This window comes from Scyliorhinus torazame, chromosome 22 (assembly GCF_047496885.1).
Source record: "Scyliorhinus torazame isolate Kashiwa2021f chromosome 22, sScyTor2.1, whole genome shotgun sequence".
In the NCBI taxonomy this organism is placed as follows: domain Eukaryota; kingdom Metazoa; phylum Chordata; class Chondrichthyes; order Carcharhiniformes; family Scyliorhinidae; genus Scyliorhinus; species Scyliorhinus torazame.
Window position 1 is genome coordinate 52997755 of NC_092728.1, and position 19297 is coordinate 53017051.

Sequence of the window (19297 nt, forward strand, 5' to 3'; positions counted from 1 at the left end):
GCGATTTAGCCCTGTGCTAAACAGCCCCTGTGAATGTGAGATAAATGTGAAGTATTCCTTTTTGCTTACTAAAAGTTGGGAGGTCACTTATTACTTGGAAGATGCAAGCCTAAGTGGTGTGGAGGTACAAAGGGATGGCGGAGTACAAATAGATCAATCACTAAACAGGTTAGCGTGGTTATTAAATACAAGCCAAGCAATTGGCTTTATTTCCAGAGGGATAGAACCGTCAGACCACACTTGCAGTACCATACGCAGATCTGGTGACTATATTATCAAAATAAAACAGAGGTGGTGGAGAGGATGCAGAGGGGGTTTACAAGGATGATACCGGAAATGTTTGGTACACATATCAGGAAAGGATTGACAGGCTGGGTCTCTTTTGCAAGAAGACTGAGGGGTAATCTAATAAGGATTTTTAAAATTATGAAATGTTTTGATACAGTGGATACAGAAAGAATGCTGCTTCTTGTGGGCAAGAGCAGAACTATAAAGACCATCACTATAAGGTAGTCAGCACAAGCTCCAATAGAGAGTTCAGAAGAAAGCTCTTTACCCAAAGCATGGTGAGAATGTGGATCTCGCTACCGCAGTGTATGCTTGAGGTAAGGGATGCACTTAAGGGGAGTAAGGGGCTGGTTTAGCACAGGGCTAAATAGCTGGCTTTTAAAGCAGACCAAGGCAGGCCAGCAGCACGGTTCAATTCCCGTACCAGCCTCCCCAAACAGGCGCCGGAATGTGGCTTTTCACAGTAACTTCATTTGAAGCCTACTTGTGACAATAAGCGATTTTCATTTCATTTCATTTCAAGAGAGGCAAATGAGGGAGAAGGGAATGGGGAGTAACAATGATCAATTTAGATCAGGAAAGATACGAGAAAGCTCATGGGGCATTTTAACATTTGCCGGGACTGGTTGGGTTGGATGGCCTGTTTCTGCATCATATGTCCCATGTCAGTCATCGCAAAAAAGAAACGTGTGTTTAAAATACTTTGATCTATGTGTTTTGTTTTTATGCTTTAGGCCGAGACTAATGAAGGCCGACAATGGTTACTGAATGATTCACACATTGAGGAGATAATGGTCAATGTGACTGCACTGCTGGACAGTATAAATGAGTGGACAGTCAGTAATGCTGCGCTTGTATTGGCGAGGATCGCTATCTGTGAGTCTGGCTGCAGGAAGCTCTTGGAGCAATATAACTCCAGGCACACGCTCTGCAAGCTGATCGCATCTCTGGGCGTGGACGAAGCAGGTAAGCTGCATTCCTCTCTTCCACGTTTTATTCCTAGTCACGTGCCATGAACACACAGCTCTTCACTCTGAACAAAGTTGCTTTCTAGGCCTCTCTTGCATGTCATAGTGGAAACCTGTGGTTCAGGAAAGCTCAAGTGGAGCTTGTGTGGAGTGTAAACACTGGCACAGACCTGTTGGACCTAATGGCCTGTTAAGGTGCTGTCATTTCTGTGTGATAGTGGGTGATGTACTTTCACCCTCAGCCCTTACTGTAGCAAGTATCGAATTACAAGGGTGAGGTGAATGCATTACAAGGGGCAACAGTTCGACACTACCTACCCCAGCTACACGCAGGCATGAGTATTGGAATGTGAGTCAGCCAGGCTGTTTCTCAACATTTAGCTAACTTGAATGGCATTGACCGAGGCCCTTGCAATTCTTGCTTCTCAGTTCAGGTGTATGAAGAGAAGAAAACTGGGTGCATATGGAAGGAGAGGTTCAAATGGAATGGATAGAGTTGCATCTTTGGGTTTTCCTGTGGATTATTTTAGCAAGGCTCAGCATGTGTCAACTATGGTTCAGCTGGTAGAACTCTTGCCTCTGAGATGTGAAAGTTGTAGGTTGAGACTTGAGCACAATAATCTCAATGCAGAAATGGGGGAAGTGCTACAGTGTTGGTGGTGCAGTCTTTTGGATGAAAAGCGAAATCGAGGCCCTTACTGTCCTCTAAGATGGATGTAAAAGACCCCATGGCATTATTTTGAAAAAGAACAGGGATGCTCTCCCCAGTTTTTTGGAGCAGCTTGTGACAGAGCCTACTAGCGAACAGACTATTCTGGATTTAGTGATGTGTAATGAGGCAGACTTGATTAAGGAACTTAAGGTGAGGGAACCCTTAGGGAGCAGTGGCCCCAATTTGATAGAATTTACCCTGCGGTTTGAGAGGTAGAAGCTGCAATCAGATGTAACGGTATTGCAATTAAATAAGGGTAACTACAAAGACATGAGGGAGGAGCTGGCCAGAGTTGATTGGAAAAGGAACTGAGCAGGAAAGACAGTGGAACAGCAATGGCAGGAGTTTTTGGGGGTTATTCGAGAGGCACAACAGAAATTCATCCCAAGGAGGAAGAAATATGCTAAGGGGAGGACAAAGCATCCATGGCTGACAATGGAAGTCAAGGACAGCATAAAAGCTAAAGAAAAAGCATACAAAGTGGCGAGGATTAGCGGGAAGCTAGAGGATTGGGAAGCCTTTAAAAGTGAGCAGAGGACAACTAAAAAAGCAATAAGGAGGGAGAAGATGAAGTATGAGTGCAAGCTAGCTAGTAATATAAAGGAAGCTAGGAAGAGCTTTTTTCAATGTATAAAAGGCAAGAGAGAGACAAAAATAGACATTGGACCACTGGAAAATGTGGCTGGAGAAATAATAATAGGAAACAAAGAAATGGCAGACGAACTGAATAGTTACTTTGCATCAATCTTCACGTTGGAAGACACCAGTGGGATGCCAGAGCTCCAGGAGAACCAGGGGGCAGAGGTGTGCGCAGTGACCATTACTAAGAAGAAGGTTCTGGGGAAACTGAAAGGTCTGAAGGTGGATAAATCAGCTGGACCGGATAGACTACACCCCAGGGTTCTAAAAGAGATAGCTGAGGAGATTGTGGAGACATTGGTGATGATCTTTCAGGAATCACTGGAGGCAGGAAGTGTCCCAGAGGACTGGAAAGTGGCTAATGTGACACCGCTGTTTAAGAAGGGAGGGAGGCAGAAGACGGGAAATTATAGGCCGGTTAGCTTGACTTTGGTCATTGGTAAGATTTTAGAGTCCATTATTAAAGATGAGATCGCGGAGTACTTGGAAGTGCATAATAAAATAGGACTGAGTCAGCACGGCTTCGTGAAGGGGAGATCATGTCTGACAAATCTGTTAAGAGTTCTTTGAGGAAGTAACAAGGAAGTTACACAAAGGAGAACCAGTGGATGTGATTTATTTAGATTTCCAGAAGGCCTTTGACAAAGTGCCGCATAGGAGACTGTTAAATAAGTTAAGAGCCCGTGGTGTTCAGGGTAAGATCCTGGCATGGATAGAGGATTGGCTGACTGGCAGAAGGCAGAGAGTGGGGATAAAGGGGTCTTTTTCAGGATGTAAGCCGGTGACCAGTGGTGTACCTCAGAGGTCGGTGCTGGGACCACAACTTTTCACAATATACATTAATGATCTGGAGGAAGGAACTGAAGGCACAGTTGCTAAGTTTGCAGATGATACAAAGATCTGTAGAGAGGCAGGTAGTAATGAGGAAGCAGGCAGGCTTCAGAAGGACTTGGACAGGCTAAGCGAGTGGGCAAAGAAGTGGAAGATGACATATAATGTGGAAAATTGTGAGGTTATGCACTTTGGAAGGAGAAATGGAGGCACAGACTATTTTCTAAATGGGAAGATGTTTAGAAAATCAGAAGCACCAAGGGACTTGAGAGTCCTTGTTCACGATTCTCTTAAGGTTAACGTGCAGGTTCAGTTGGCAGGTAGGAAGGCAAATTCAATGTTAGCATTCATGTTGAGAGGGCTAGAATACAAGACCAGGGATGTACTTCTGGGGCTGTATAACGCTCTGGTCAGATCCCATTTGGAATATTGTGAGCAGTTTTGGGCCACGTATCTAAGGAAGGATGTACTGGCCTTGGAAAGGGTCCAGAGGAGGTTCACAAGAATGATACCTGGAATGAAGAACTTGTTGTATGAGGAACGGTTGTAGACTCTGGGTCTGTACTCGTTGGAGTTTAGAAGGATGACGGGAGAAACTTACAGGATACTGCGTGGTCTGGATAAAGTGGACCTGGAGAGAATGTTTCCACTTGTAGGAAAAACTAGAAGCAGAGGACACAATCTCAGGCTAAAGGGACGACCCTTTAAAACAGAGATGAGGGGGAATTTCTTCAGCCATAGGATGGTGATGGTAGACTGTCAGAGTCTTCTCCTTGTTCACTGGAGCGTGGTAGGCTGTCATAGTCTGCTTGCTGTACACTAGAGCGTGGCAGACTGTCATAGTCTTTCTGTTGTTCACTTGAGAGTGGCAGACTTGCATTGCCTGCTGCTGGTTGCTCAGAGGAGGTTTCTAGGCCCTCATGGTCTTGTTCATGCAAGGACTGCGCTTTGGAGTCATGCATTGCTTCTATTCTGGAGGCTGTCCACAAGCTCGCTGTGGAGGCTTGTGTTACTCCCTCTGTGGAGTCTTGCAGCGTTTCTTGTGTGGAATCGTGCATTGGTCTCTCTGTGAAACTGTCATCACTTCTTGTTCATGCAAGGACTGCGCTCTGGAGTCTTGCGTTGCATCTATCATGTAGTCTGTCCACGAGCTCGCTGTGGAGGCTTGTGTCACTCGAGTCACTTCTTGTTCATGCAAGGACTGCGCTGTGGAGTCTTGCGTTGCTTCTATCGTGGGGTCTGTCCACGAGCTCGCTGAGGAGTCTTTCATTGCTTTCTGTGTGGAGTCGGGGACCCTTCGCGGTGCGTGGACCACTCTCTGTGTGGTAGCAGGTCGCACTCTGTGGGCTTGTGCCGCTCTCTGTGGGCTTGTGCCGCTCTCTGTCTCTTGGTGTCAGGCTGCAGCATAATCCTGCACTCACGAGTCGGGATGTCATATCTGCTGGACTGAAGATCCTCAAATCCGAAGAACTCGTCATCGGGGTCGTCAATGTGCAACACGTCTAGTTGTGGTTCGGATTTGGTACTGGGGTAGCCTCCCAAGGTGAAAGGTTCGTCTGAGTCGTTGTCTTCCAAGACCATGGGCGAGATTCTCCGACCCCCCCGCCGGGTCGGAGAATCGCCAGGGGCTGGCGTGAATCCCGCTCCGCCGGTTGCCGAATTCTCCGCCACCGGAGATTCGGCGGTGGCGGGAATCGCGCCGCGCCAGTTGGCGGCCCCCCCCCACCCCGTGATTCTCCGGCCCGGATGGGCCGAAGTCCCGCTGCTAGGATGCCTGTCCCGCCGGCGTGGATTAAACCATCTCTCTTACCGGCGGGACAAGGCGGCGCGGACGGGCTCCGGGGTCCTGGGGGGGGGGGGCGCGGGGTGATCTGGCCCTGTGGAGTGCCCCAACGGTGGCCTGGCCCGCGATCGGGGCCCACCGATCCGCGGGCGGGCCTGTGCCATGGGGGCACTCTTTTCCTTCCGCCTTCGCCGCGGTCTCCCCATGGTGGAGGCGGAAGAGACTCCCTCTACTGCGCATGCGCGGGAATGCCGTGAGCGGCCGCTAACGCTCCCGCACATGCGCCGCCCGGAGATGTCATTTCCGCGCCAGCTGGCGGGGCACCAAAGGCATTTTCCGCCAGCTGGCTGGGCGGAGATTAGTCCGGCGCGGGCCTAGCCCCTCAAGGTTGGGGCTGGGCCCCCCAAGATGCGGAGGATTCCGCACCTTTTTGGCGGCGCGATGCCCGACTGATTTGCGCCGTTTTGGCTGCCGGTCGGCAGGCATCGTGCCGACACCGGAGAATTTTGCCCCAGATCATCACGTTTTGTGTCGGAGCTGGCATTGAGCTTGCGATGTCCAAAGAAGAATTCAAGGTCTGAGTCAAAGTCTTCAAGGACTGTATCATCTCTTTGGGTGGTGCTAACTGCTTGTTGCAGGGTTCTGCGCAGGTTACTTTCAGCTACTGGTCGAATTTCAGGCATTGTGCTGTCGTTCCAGGTGAATCGGATTTTACGGCTTTAAATTTTTTTTGTGTGTTTTCGGACATTTCCGCTTTAAGTGGGCGTGGTCCGGGGGCCGCTGACATCACGACGCGTGTAACGTATTGCGTAGGAAGCGATTGCGCACGCGCAGATCGGTGTTCCTTTATTTGGGGCCTTTTTCTCAATTGCGCATGCACGGCTTCTCGCGCATGCGCAAGTGGACCTGCCCGTTCTGTGCGCTCTTCGCGCAACCGCGCATGTGCAGCACCTTTTCCAAGATGGCTGCAATTCAAAACTGCCATTCATTGCTGCCAGCCTACCTCGCGGTGAGGTTTGGCGCCTCTTTTACCTTCCCTTCTTGTATGTTCCTCGCTGAATTCTTGGAATTTTTCCAGGACTACCTGGAAATCGCTCTTGTTTTGCCCCTTTGAGTATTTGAAGGGCTGGAAGATTTCAGCTTCTTCTGGACCTGCGATGGTAAGTAGAAGCTTTATTTTTTCTGCATTCGCCATGCCATCTAGGTCACACGCTACCAGGTAGATACCGAATCTCTGCCGGAACCAACGCCAGTTTTCACTGAGATTGCCTTGGTACTGGAGCTGCTGTGGAATCGGAATCCCGAACGTCATCTTGCCTGGCTGCAGTTACTGATTGTCACTGTTCGCTGAGTTGAAACTATATGGATTTAACAGTCCACTCCTGGAACTATGTTATGTTATGCTCTTGATGTAGCATAAGCTGCCTCCTTGATGTGCACTCTGACAAAGGAAGGTTCAGACTTGGAGATAGCTTCAACACATTTATTGAACTATTAACAATTCTCCTACTTTAATTTGACGCTACTGTTAATCCTGCTATAGCTACTCAGACTGATGAACCAGTCTGCTACAATCCACGTGGTGGGAGTGATGCTCAATCAACCCTGTGTCTGTACTCGCTGAGAGTCTCCACTGGAAAGAGACTGAGCATGTGTGATGTGTCCTTTTATATGGGTTGGTGTAATGCCCTCCTGTGGAAGTGTCACCTCTGTGTGTACCGTGACTGCCCATTGGTCGTGGCCTATCTTGCTGACCTATTGGTTGACTGCCTGTGTGTCATGTCTCTGGTGTTCCCTCTAGTGTCTAGCTAGGTGTAGTGTATGTACATTAACTCTTTGTACTTACAGTGATGTATATCACCACAGGGTCCAGAATATATTTAATAGCCCATAACGTCTGGGTTCCCCAGCATCATGTTTAAGGGTACCCTAATGATGCACTGGGGAATCCCATCAAAGGGATTATTCGGCAATTGCTCAGAAGAGCTAACTCCCTCTGGATAATTGCGCTGGGCCGGGAACCCAGAAGCAATTTAAATCGCTACCTTTGCATGGATGTGCCAGTTTTTCCCTGTTAATTACTCTGAAATAGTTAGAGGGAAAAAAATCACTTCTAACTCCAGAGTAACTATGTAAAAAACCCAGACCCAACCTCGAATGGGACAACCCCACACACACACACACACACGACTCCCATGGAACCCGCCACACCATGCCACTTCTTCCCCACCCACCAGCCACCAACTGCGAGCCCATCTCCTTTTTCCTTTTTCTTTCTTCCTATCTTTCCAAAATGTCAAATTCCGTTGCGTATTCATTTTCCAGCCTTGGCCCCCTTGCAACGATATCTCTGTAATGACCATGTTGTCATCCCATTTATTTAAATTTGTGCTGTCAATTGATCCATCTTGTTACAAAGGCATGCATGCTTTCAGCTAAGAATTTCTAATTCTATTTACTAATATTCTGGTTGTATGTGCTGGTGGACGCTTGCGTTTGTATGTCCTGACCTTCCTGCGACACTCTGGCCATCATTCTCCATATCACTACCCTTCTCTGTTGCCTTGTCCTTTCTTGTTAAACTCTTGAACAGCTTGAAGCAGCAGTTTCAAACATCAGACAAGATAAAAAGCCTTAAATTACTCAACAGTATATTTTTCAAAGACTATGCTCTGGGGGATTTCTGATGGGAAGTCTCTTCTCCGACAGATTTTGCTTCCTGAGCCCATTTATCCTGGATTTAAGGAGCCCACTTCATGTTGATTGAGTTGAGAAGTGCAGTGTCTTCTTACAGACCTTCAATGTCCATCACGTCCCCTTTCATTTGGAGACTCTGTCCTGATGCCTTGCGTCAGGCAAAATGGGCTGAGCAGGAGTGTCCCATCTCTTGTATTTCATGGGAGCTCCACATTTTCTTTCCTCACAACCGCCATTCTAATTGGAATAATATTGGTTGCACTCTTTCTGCCTCTAAGACTATCTATGAATTGAACCACCATGCATTTTTTTCGAGGGCTGGCTCCAGAGTTTACAGTAGCACCAATGAAGGGTTAATACGCTTGAATTATTGTCCCTGGTATTAAGCATTTTATTCGGCAAAGGATGTTTAAATCAATAAAGGTAAAATACCATGGATGCTGGAAATCTGAAATAAAACAGAACATGCTGGAAATGCTCAGCAGGTCTGGCAGTATTTGTCGAGGGAAAAGCAGAGGGTGGGATTTTCAACATCTCCCCCTGCTGTGTGTGTTTCCCCACGGCAGAGGTGATCCACCATCGGCGGGCGGCGGAATCTTCTGGACCTGCTGCTGTCAACGGCGCTTCCCGATGTAGGCTGCTGGGAAACCCTTGGGAGGGGATTACCGTTGGCGGGACCGGACGATTCGCCGGCGGGAACGGCTGGAAAATTCCAGCCAGAGTTAGCGTTTCGGGTGCGTATGCCTGTTCTGCGCTCGACGCTTTCACTCTGCCTCTCTCTCAGACATGTTGAGTCTTTCCAACACTTTCTGTTTTTATTCTGTTTCACTTCATGACCAACAATTGAGATTGGCAGCAGAAATATGAGCAACATGTTGGGGTCATGATGCACTTGGGAGAAGGCCATACTGGAGGTAGGCTTGAGATAAAACAGCAACTCGAGATCCGGTTGCCAAGACGGCTACATAAATCTAGCAACAATCTTATTTCCATTGTCTACATCATGCCTAACCTGTGGGGCAAATAATAGGTTGGCATTGGAGCTGATTGAAATGTGATCCAATCCATAGAATGTTGCAGAAAATTCCTCCGTTATCTTCCTGACCCAGATGGATATATGATTGAATCACACCAGTCTGGGTCACACAGCTCAGCAGTACCATGTCTTGGCTTGTTTAAGCTTCTGTAGCAATGCCACAGACATGGTTATTGCTCGTGGAAGGTGTAGTTTGTGTATTGTTGAATAATGTAGGGATACATAGATACATAGAACATACAGTGCCATTCGGCCCATCGAGTCTGCACCGACCCACTTAAGCTATCACTTCCACCCTATCCCTATAACCCAATAACCCCTCTCAATCATTTTGGACACTAAGGGCAATTTAGCATGGCCAATCCATCTAAGCTGCACGTCTTTGGACTGTGAGGGGAAACTCCCGGAGCACCCGGAGGAAACCCATGCAATCACGGGGAGAACATGCAGACTCCGCACAGACAGTGACCCAACGGGGAATCGAACCTGGGACCCTGGCGCTGTGAAGATCCCACCCTCTGCTTTTCCCTCTACAAATACTGCCAGGCCCTGACTCTGGCTAGCTACCTTGCTGCCCACAGATTCATTGACATTTGTAGATTTACCCTCTTCACATGGTGAGTCCCTTTGAGGCATTAACTGAGTGACATCATGTGGAGAGTGAAATAGGTGGCTTAATTATCTTCGGCTTCCACAAGCACAGTTTCCTGCAGTCTAATATGGAACGACAATCCGAGACCCATAGGGGCAGAGGTTCTTTTATTCTTCCGCATAGGGGATCAGCATATAACTCAGGGAAATTGATAGTTTCCTGTTGGGGGAAGGTATTAAAGGATGTGGAACCAAGTCAGGTAAATGGGGTTGAGATACATATCAGCCTTGAGCAAAGTGCGTGGCGGAAAAAGCTTGAGGCAGCTGACTGGTCAACGCATGTTCCTATCTTCCTAGAATCTCAAAAAGGAATCTTGTAACAGAAGGAAAATCCTTAATTGAAACCCAGCCATAAGTGGAAAATAAATATAAAATTGAAACCCTGATGAAGTATGGGAACTTTCATGGCTATGATCATAGAATCATCCGACAGGAACATTCCAATTTAGGCCGGTCCTTGACATCATAGAGTCCCTACTATGCAGAAGGAGGCCATTCAGCCCATTGAGTCTGCACCAACCCTCTGAAAGAGCACCCTACTTAGGCCCAATCTCCCACCTAGGGAGCCCTAGCAAAACTGGATTCAACGAGAATCAGGGGAAAACTCTCCACTGGTTGGAGTCATACCGAGCACAAAGGAGGATGGTTGTGGTTGTTGGAGGTCGGTCACCTGAGACCCAGGACATCATCACAGGAGTTCCTTGGGGTAATGCCCTAGGCCCAATCATTTTCAGCTACTTCATCAATGATTTTACCTCTACCATAATGCCAGAAATGGGGATGTTCACCTATGAGGCACAGTGTTCAGTACCATTTGCAGCTCCTAAAATACTGAAGCAGACGAGGTCCAAATGCAGCAAGGCCTGGGCAATATCCAGGATTGGGCTGACAAGTAGCAAGTAACGTTTATGCCACACAAGTGCCAGGCAATGACCATTTCCAACAAGGAAGGATCTATTCATCACACCTTGACATTCAATGGCATTAACTTCACTGAATTCCCCACTATAAGCATCTTGGGGGTTAACATTGACCAGAAACTGAAGTGGACATGTAAACACTGTGGCTACAAAATCACGGCAGAGGCTGGGAATCCTGTCACACTCAAGGAGATCGACACCATCCAGGACAAAACAGCCCACTTGATTCGCACCCCATCCCACAAACATTCAATCCCTCCATTACTGACAAATAGTGGCATCACTGTTGACCATCCAGAAGATGCACTACAGGAACTCAGCAAGGCTCCTTAGGCAGCACCTTCCAAACCCACGACCTACTCCCATCTAGAAGGACAAGAGCAGCAGATACCTGGGGACACCACCACCTGGAGGTTCCCCTCCAAGTCATTCACCATCTTGTATTGGAAATATGTCGCTGTTTTTTCACTTTTGCTGGGTCAAAATCCTGGAACTCCCTCTTTAACAGAATTGCTGATGTACTAGAACTGTAGCGGTTCAAGGTGGCGGCTCACGGCCACCTTCCCGAGGGCAACTAGAGATGGGCAATAAATGCAGGCCTAGCCAGCGACACCAGCATCCCCTAAATGAATTGAAAAAAATAGATAGAGAGCGTTGCATGCATGGAAGAAACCTCATTTTCATGAGGGCTAAGTGTTCAACTTGAGTGTCCCATACTGTAATTCTGTAATCTTCGAGTTAAAGGAATGCTTACTTGCTTACTTTTATGAACTGGTAAATAAAAATATCTCAGGGGGTTTCACAAAATTAAATATCCCTGGTATTTTGGTGAGGTATGTCAACCAGGCTGACAGATAAACTTGATGAATTTTATGGAGCAGTATAACGAACCTTAATGTCCCCCAATGAGAGTTGATTGATGTGTCACCAATCAGATGACACATCTGATAATGCAGCATTGCAGACCAATGAACCAGCTCAACTCCTGAGGTGTGGCGTATGAACCTACAAATCTTCAGTCCAGAGTTGGGAGTGCTGACAACCAACCATTCCCCTGTATGACCTGCATAGCCTCCAGGTTAAGCAATTGTTCAATTTAAAAATACTTATCCTTATTTTCAAATCCCTCTATGGGTAGGTGATGACATAGTGGTATTGTCACTGGACCAGTAGTCCAGAGACCCAGGGTAATGCTCTGGGGACCCAGGTTTGACTCCCACATTAGCAGATGGTGGAATTTGAGGATGGCACAGTGGGGCACAGTGGTTAGCTCTGCTGCCTCACTGCACCAGGGAGCTGGGTTTGATTCCAGCCTTGTGTGACTGTGTGGAGTTTGCACGTTCTTCCCGTGTCTGCGTGGGTTTCCTCCAGGTAACTTGGTTTCCTCCCAAAGTCCAAAGATGTGCAGATTAGGTGGATTGGCCATGCTAAATTGCCCCTTAGTGTTCAAAGGTACAGGGCAGAATCTCTGCCCCGCCACACCCATTTTCTAATGCGGTGCTCCCCCACTGGCAGCGGGGTTTTCCATTGTGGGCCCCCCACGGCGCCAGGAAATCCTCTGGCGTGAATGAGCTGCTGGCAAAACGGGGGGTCCCGCCGATGGAGAATCCAGCTCATGCAAATTAGATGGGATTAGAGTAAATGGGATAGGATTTGGGGTGTGGACCTAGGTGGGGTGTTCATTGGGAGGGTCGGTGCAGACTCGATGGGCCGATTGGCCTCCTTCTGCACTGCAGGAATTCTATGCCTGTCTCTGTAGCTTTCTCCGCCCACAACCATCTGGGATATCTGTGCTCCTGCACTTTGGACCTTTTAAACATGCGTGATTTCAATTGCACAATCATCAGTGGTCATGGCTTCAGCGACTGGTTCTTTAAGCTCTGACATTCCCTTTGATGTCTCTCTCTGCTTTTCCAGCACTCTTTCCTCCGAAACGTATCTTAAAACCTACCTCATTGACCAAGCTTTTCATCACCTGCCTTAATATATCCTTATGTGGCGAGGTGGCGAACTGCGTTCATGTGACGCGTGTAGGGATGTTTTATTACATTTGTTTGTTTGTTTATTGTCACGTGTACTGAGGTACAGTGAAAAGAATGTTTCTGTGAGCAGCTCAAACAGATCATTAAGTACATGAAAAGCAAAGGAAATAAAAGAAAATACATAATAGGGAGAATTACATTCAAAACACTTTCATAATGCAAGTAGTTGTGGTACTTCCAACTCGAACCAGGTTGCAATGGGACAGACTTGCAGTGAATTCTGCTTTCTCGATTGTAGAATGCACCATATTCTTTATTGTCTAATCATGTCCGTCGATACCTGCTTCACACTCAGATGAAAAACATTTTAAAATCAAAAGTTTCGAGTGGATACATCAGTTGTATTCATCCTGTGGATACCACCACCACCCCTCCCCGCCCTTCCCCACCCCCGTCACAATAACAAACAAAGAACAAAGAACAAAGAAATGTACAGCACAGGAACAGGCCCTTCGGCCCTCCAAGCCCGTGCTGACCATGCTACCCGACTAAACTACAACCTTCTACACTTCCTGGGTCCGTATCCCTCTATTCCCATCCTATTTGTCGAAGTGGCTGCTGGGAGGTAAGTCTGTCCTTTAAAAACACTTGTCTTTGCAGGGGCAGGCCAGTCGATTTTGGCAGGAGTGGAGCTGGCTGGTTAGTCAATTTCAGCGGGAGCTGTGCGGAAGTGGCTGCTGGGAGGTAAGTCTGTCCTTTAAAAACACTTGTCTTTGCAGGGGCAGGCCTGTCGATTTCGGCGGGAGTGGAGCTGGCTGGTTAGTCAATTTCAGCGGGAGCTGTGTGGATGTGGCTGCTGGGAGGTAAGTCTGTCCTTTAAAAACACTTGTCTTTGCAGGGGCAGGCCAGTCGATTTTGGCGGGAGTGGAGCTGGCTGGTTAGTCAATTTCAGCGGGAGCTGTGTGGACGTGGCTGCTGGGAGGTAAGTCTGTCCTTTAAAAACACTTGTCTTTGCAGGGGCAGGCCAGTCGATTTTGGCGGGAGTGGAGCTGGCTGGTTAGTCAATTTCAGCGGGAGCTGTGCGGAAGTGGCTGCTGGGAGGTAAGTCTGTCCTTTAAAAACACTTGTCTTTGCAGGGGCAGGCCAGTCGATTTCGGCGGGAGTGGAGCTGACTGGTTAGTCAATTTCAGCGGGAGCTGTGCGGAAGTGGCTGCTGGGAGGTAAGTCTGTCCTTTAAAAACACTTGTCTTTGCAGGGGCAGGCCAGTCGATTTTGGCGGGAGTGGAGCTGGCTGGTTAGTCAATTTCAGCGGGAGCTGCGCGGAAGTGGCTGCTGGGAGGTAAGTCTGTCCTTTAAAAACACTTGTCTTTGCAGGGGCAGGCCAGTCGATTTCGGCGGGAGTGGAGCTGGCTGGTTAGTCAATTTCAGCGGGAGCTGTGCGGAAGTGGCTGCTGGGAGGTAAGTCTGTCCTTTAAAAACACTTGTCTTTGCAGGGGCAGGCCAGTCGATTTTGGCGGGAGTGGAGCTGGCTGGTTAGTCAATTTCAGCGGGAGCTGTGCGGAAGTGGCTGCTGGGAGGTAAGTCTGTCCTTTAAAAACACTTGTCTTTGCAGGGGCAGGCCAGTCGATTTTGGCGGGAGTGGAGCTGGCTGGTTAGTCAATTTCAGCGGGAGCTGTGCGGAAGTGGCTGCTGGGAGGTAAGTCTGTCCTTTAAAAACACTTTGTCTTTGCAGGGGCAGGCCAGTCGATTTTGGCGGGAGTGGAGCTGGCTGGTTAGTCAATTTCAGCGGGAGCTGTGCGGAAGTGGCTGCTGGGAGGTAAGTCTGTCCTTTAAAAACACTTATCTTTGCAGGGGCAGGCCAGTTGATTTTGGCGGGAGTGGAGCTGGCTGGTTAGTCAATTTCAACGGGAGCTGTGCGGAAGTGGCTTCTGGGAGGTAAGTCTGTCCTTTAAAAACACTTGTCTTTGCAGGGGCAGGCCAGTCGATTTTGGCGGGAGTGGAGCTGGCTGGTTAGTCAATTTCAGCGGGAGCTGTGCGGAAGTGGCTGCTGGGAGGTAAGTCTGTCCTTTAAAAACACTTGTCTTTGCAGGGGCAGGCCAGTCGATTTTGGCGGGAGTGGAGCTGGCTGGTTAGTCAATTTCAGCGGGAGCTGTGCGGAAGTGGCTGCTGGGAGGTAAGTCTGTCCTTTAAAAACACTTGTCTTTTCAGGGGCAGGCCAGTCGATTTTGGCGGGAGTGGAGCTGGCTGGTTAGTCAATTTCAGCGGGAGCTGTGCGGATGTGGCTGCTGGGAGGTAAGTCTGTCCTTTAAAAACACTTGTCTTTGCAGGGGCAGGCCAGTCGATTTTGGCGGGAGTGGAGCTGGCTGGTTAGTCAATTTCAGCGGGAGCTGTGCGGAAGTGGCTGCTGGGAGGTAAGTCTGTCCTTTAAAAACACTTTGTCTTTGCAGGGGCAGGCCAGTCGATTTTGGCGGGAGTGGAGCTGGCTGGTTAGTCAATTTCAGCGGGAGCTGTGCGGAAGTGGCTGCTGGGAGGTAAGTCTGTCCTTTAAAAACACTTATCTTTGCAGGGGCAGGCCAGTCGATTTTGGCGGGAGTGGAGCTGGCTGGTTAGTCAATTTCAGCGGGAGCTGTGCGGAAGTGGCTGCTGGGAGGTAAGTCTGTCCTTTAAAAACACTTGTCTTTGCAGGGGCAGGCCAGTCGATTTTGGCGGGAGTGGAGCTGGCTGGTTAGTCAATTTCAGCGGGAGCTGTGCGGAAGTGGCTGCTGGGAGGTAAGTCTGTCCTTTAAAAACACTTGTCTTTGCAGGGGCAGGCCAGTCGATTTTGGCGGGAGTGGAGCTGGCTGGTTAGTCAATTTCAGCGGGAGCTGAAAATTTTTTAAAATTTTAGTGTTTAAGGCGGGAACAGGAAGTCGACCCGCGGACTTCTGGGAAGACCCTCACCAATAAATTCTGGTGGAGTGGAAACCCGAGACACTACACGTGTAGTGTCTCCCACCCGCCCTCCTCCTCTAACCTAATAATAAAACCCATTGGTGTGAGGTAAGTACCATATTTTATTATTATTATTATTTTTTTAATAAAAAAATTTTATTTAGTTGTTAGCCAGATCTTGGTAGAAAGTTAGAGGAATGGCAGGGAAGGGAGTGCAATGTTCCTCCTGCAGGATGTTTGAGGTGAGGGATGCAGTTAGTGTCCCTGCTGTTTTTACCTGCAGGAAGTGCTGCCATCTCCAGCTCCTCCAAGACCGAGTTAGGGAACTGGAGCTGGAGTTGGAAGAACTTTGGATCATTCGGGAGGCAGAGGGGGTCATAGATAGCAGCTTCAGGGAATTAGTTACACCAAAAATTGGAGATAGGTGGGTAACTGTAGGAGGGACTGGGAAAAAGCAGTCAGTGCAGGGATCCCCTGCAGTCGTTCCCCTGAGAAACAAGTATACCGCTTTGGATACTTGTGGGGGGGACGACTTACCAGGGGTAAGCCATGGGGTACGAGCCTCTGGCACGGAGTCTGTCCCTGTTGGTCAGAAGGGAAGGGGGGAGAGGAGCAGAGCATTAATAATTGGGGACTCTATAGTCAGGGGCACAGATAGGAGATTTTGTGGGAGCGTGAGAGACTCGCGTTTGGTATGTTGCCTCCCAGGTGCAAGGGTACGTGATGTCTCGGATCGTGTTTTCCGGGTCCTTAGGGGGGAGGAGGAGCAGCCCCAAGTCGTGGTCCACATTGGCACTAACGACATAGGTAGGAAAGGGGACAAGGATGTCAGGCAGGCTTTCAGGAAGCTAGGATGGAAGCTCAGAAGTAGAACAAACAGAGTTGTTATCTCTAGGTTGTTGCCCGTGCCACGTGATAGTGAGATGAGGAATAGGGAGAGAGAGCATTTAAACACGTGGCTACAGGGATGGTGCAGGCGGGAGGGATTCAGATTTCTGGATAACTGGGGCTCTTTCTGGGGAACGTGGGACCTCTACAGACAGGATGGTCTACATCTGAACCTGAGGGGCACAAATATCCTGGGGGGGAGATTTGTTAGTGCTCTTTGGGCGGGTTTAAACTAATGCAGCAGGGGCATGGGAACCTGGATTGTAGTTTTAGGGTAAGGGAGAATGAGAGTATAGAGGTCAGGAGCACAGATTTGACGTCGCAGGAGGGGGCCAGTGTTCAGGTAGGTGGTTTGAAGTGTGTCTACTTCAATGCCAGGAGTATACGAAACAAGGTAGGGGAACTGGCAGCATGGGTTGGTACCTGGGACTTCGATGTTGTGGCCATTTCGGAGACATGGATAGAGCAGGGACAGGAATGGATGTTGCAGGTTCCGGGGTTTAGGTGTTTTAGTAAGCTCAGAGAAGGAGGCAAAAGAGGGGGAGGTGTGGCGCTGCTAGTCAAGAGCAGTATTACGGTGGCGGAGAGGATGCTAGATGGGGGCTCTTCTTCCGAGGTAGTATGGGCTGAAGTTAGAAACAGGAAAGGAGAGGTCACCCTGTTGGGAGTTTTTTATAGGCCTCCTAATAGTTCTAGGGATGTAGAGGAAAGGATGGCGAAGATGATTCTGGATAAGAGCGATAGTAACAGGGTAGTTATTATGGGAGACTTTAACTTTCCAAATATTGACTGGAAAAGATATAGTTCGAGTACAATAGATGGGTCGTTTTTTGTACAGTGTGTGCAGGAGGGTTTCCTGAAACAATATGTTGACAGGCCAACAAGAGGCGAGGCCACGTTGGATTTGGTTTTGGGTAATGAACCAGGCCAGGTGTTGGATTTGGTGGTAGGAGAGCACTTTGGGGACAGTGACCACAATTCGGTGACGTTTACGTTAATGATGGAAAGGGATAAGTATACACCGCAGGGCAAGAGTTATAGCTGGGGGACGGGCAATTATGATGCCATTAGACGTGACTTGGGGGGGATAAGGTGGAGAAGTAGGCTGCAAGTGTTGGGCACACTGGATAACTGGGGCTTGTTCAAGGATCAGCTACTGCGTGTTCTTGATAAGTATGTACCGGTCAGGCAGGGAGGAAGGCGTCGAGCGAGGGAACCGTGGTTTACCAAGGAAGTGGAATCTCTTGTTAAGAGGAAGAAGGAGGCCTATGTGAAGATGAGGTGTGAAGTTTCAGTTGGGGCGATGGATAGTTACAAGGTAGCGAGGAAGGATCTAAAGAGAGAGCTAAGACGAGCAAGGAGGGGACATGAGAAGTATTTGGCAGGAAGGATCAAGGAAAACCCAAAAGCTTTCTATAGGTATGTCAGGAATAAGCGAATGACTAGGGAAAGAGTAGGACCAGTCAAGGACAGGGATGGGAAATTGTGTGTGGAGTCTGAAGAGATAGGCGAGATACTAAATGAATATTTTTCGTCAGTATTCACCCAGGAAAAAGATAATGTTGTGGAGGAGAATGCTGAGCCCCAGGCTAATAGAATAGATGGCATTGAGGTACGTAGGGAAGAGGTGTTGGCAATTCTGGACAGGCTGAAAATAGATACGTCCCCGGGACCTGATGGGATTTATCCTAGGATTCTCTGGGAGGCCAGGGAAGAGATTGCTGGACCTTTGGCTTTGATTTTTATGTCATCATTGGCTACAGGAATAGTGCCAGTGGACTGGAGGACAGCAAATGTGGTCCCTTTGTTCAAAAAGGGGAGCAGAGACAACCCCGGCAACTATAGACCGGTGAGCCTCACATCTGTAGTGGGTAAAGTCTTGGAGGGGATTATAAGAGACAAGATTTATAATCATCTAGATAGGAATAATATGATCAGGGATAGTCAGCATGGCTTTGTGAAGGGTAGGTCATGCCTCACAAACCTTATTGAGTTCTTTGAGAAGGTGACTGAACAGGTAGATGAGGGTAGAGCAGTTGATGTGGTGTATATGGATTTCAGCAAAGCGTTTGATAAGGTTCCCCACGGTAGGCTATTGCAGAAAATACGGAGGCTGGGGATTGAGGGTGATTTAGAGATGTGGATCAGAAATTGGCTCGCTGAAAGAAGACAGAGGGTGGTGGTTGATGGGAAATGTTCAGTATGGAGTTCAGTCACAAGTGGAGTACCACAAGGATCTGTTCTGGGGCCGTTGCTGTTTGTCATTTTTATCAGTGACCTAGAGGAAGGCGCAGAAGGGTGGGTGAGTAAATTTGCAGACGATACTAAAGTCGGTGGTGTTGTCGATAGTGTGGAAGGATGTAGCAGGTTACAGAGGGATATAGATAAGCTGCAGAGCTGGGCTGAGAGGTGGCAAATGGAGTTTAATGTAGAGAAGTGTGAGGTGATTCACTTTGGTAGGAATAACAGGAATGCGGAATATTTGGCTAATGGTAAAGTTCTTGAAAGTGTGGATGAGCAGAGGGATCTAGGTGTCCATGTACATAGATCCCTGAAAGTTGCCACCCAGGTTGATAAGGTTGTGAAGAAGGCCTATGGAGTGTTGGCCTTTATTGGTAGAGGGATTGAGTTCCGGAGTCAGGAGGTCATGTTGCAGCTGTACAGAACTCTGGTACGGCCGCATTTGGAGTATTGCGTACAGTTCTGGTCACCGCATTATAGGAAGGACGTGGAGGCTTTGGAGCGGGTGCAGAGGAGATTTACCAGGATGTTGCCTGGTATGGAGGGAAAATCTTATGAGGAAAGGCTGATGGACTTGAGGTTGTTTTCGTTGGAGAGAAGAAGGTTAAGAGGAGACTTAATAGAGGCATACAAAATGATCAGGGGGTTGGATAGGGTGGACAGTGAGAGCCTTCTCGATGGAAATGGCTGGCACGAGGGGACATAACTTTAAACTGAGGGGTAATAGATA

At 48.4% G+C, this 19297-nt stretch overlaps 1 protein-coding gene across 1 annotated transcript in view; it reads left to right on the plus strand.

Annotated features, from left to right (window-relative positions):
- LOC140399089 (fibronectin type III domain containing protein 3C1-like) overlaps positions 1–19297 on the plus strand; it is a 133157-nt gene that overhangs the window by 77325 nt on the left and 36535 nt on the right. Inside the window, exon 3 of the mRNA XM_072488220.1 lies at positions 1023–1254. Coding sequence (XP_072344321.1) covers positions 1023–1254 — 232 coding nt within the window. The remainder of the gene's footprint in view (positions 1–1022; positions 1255–19297) is intronic.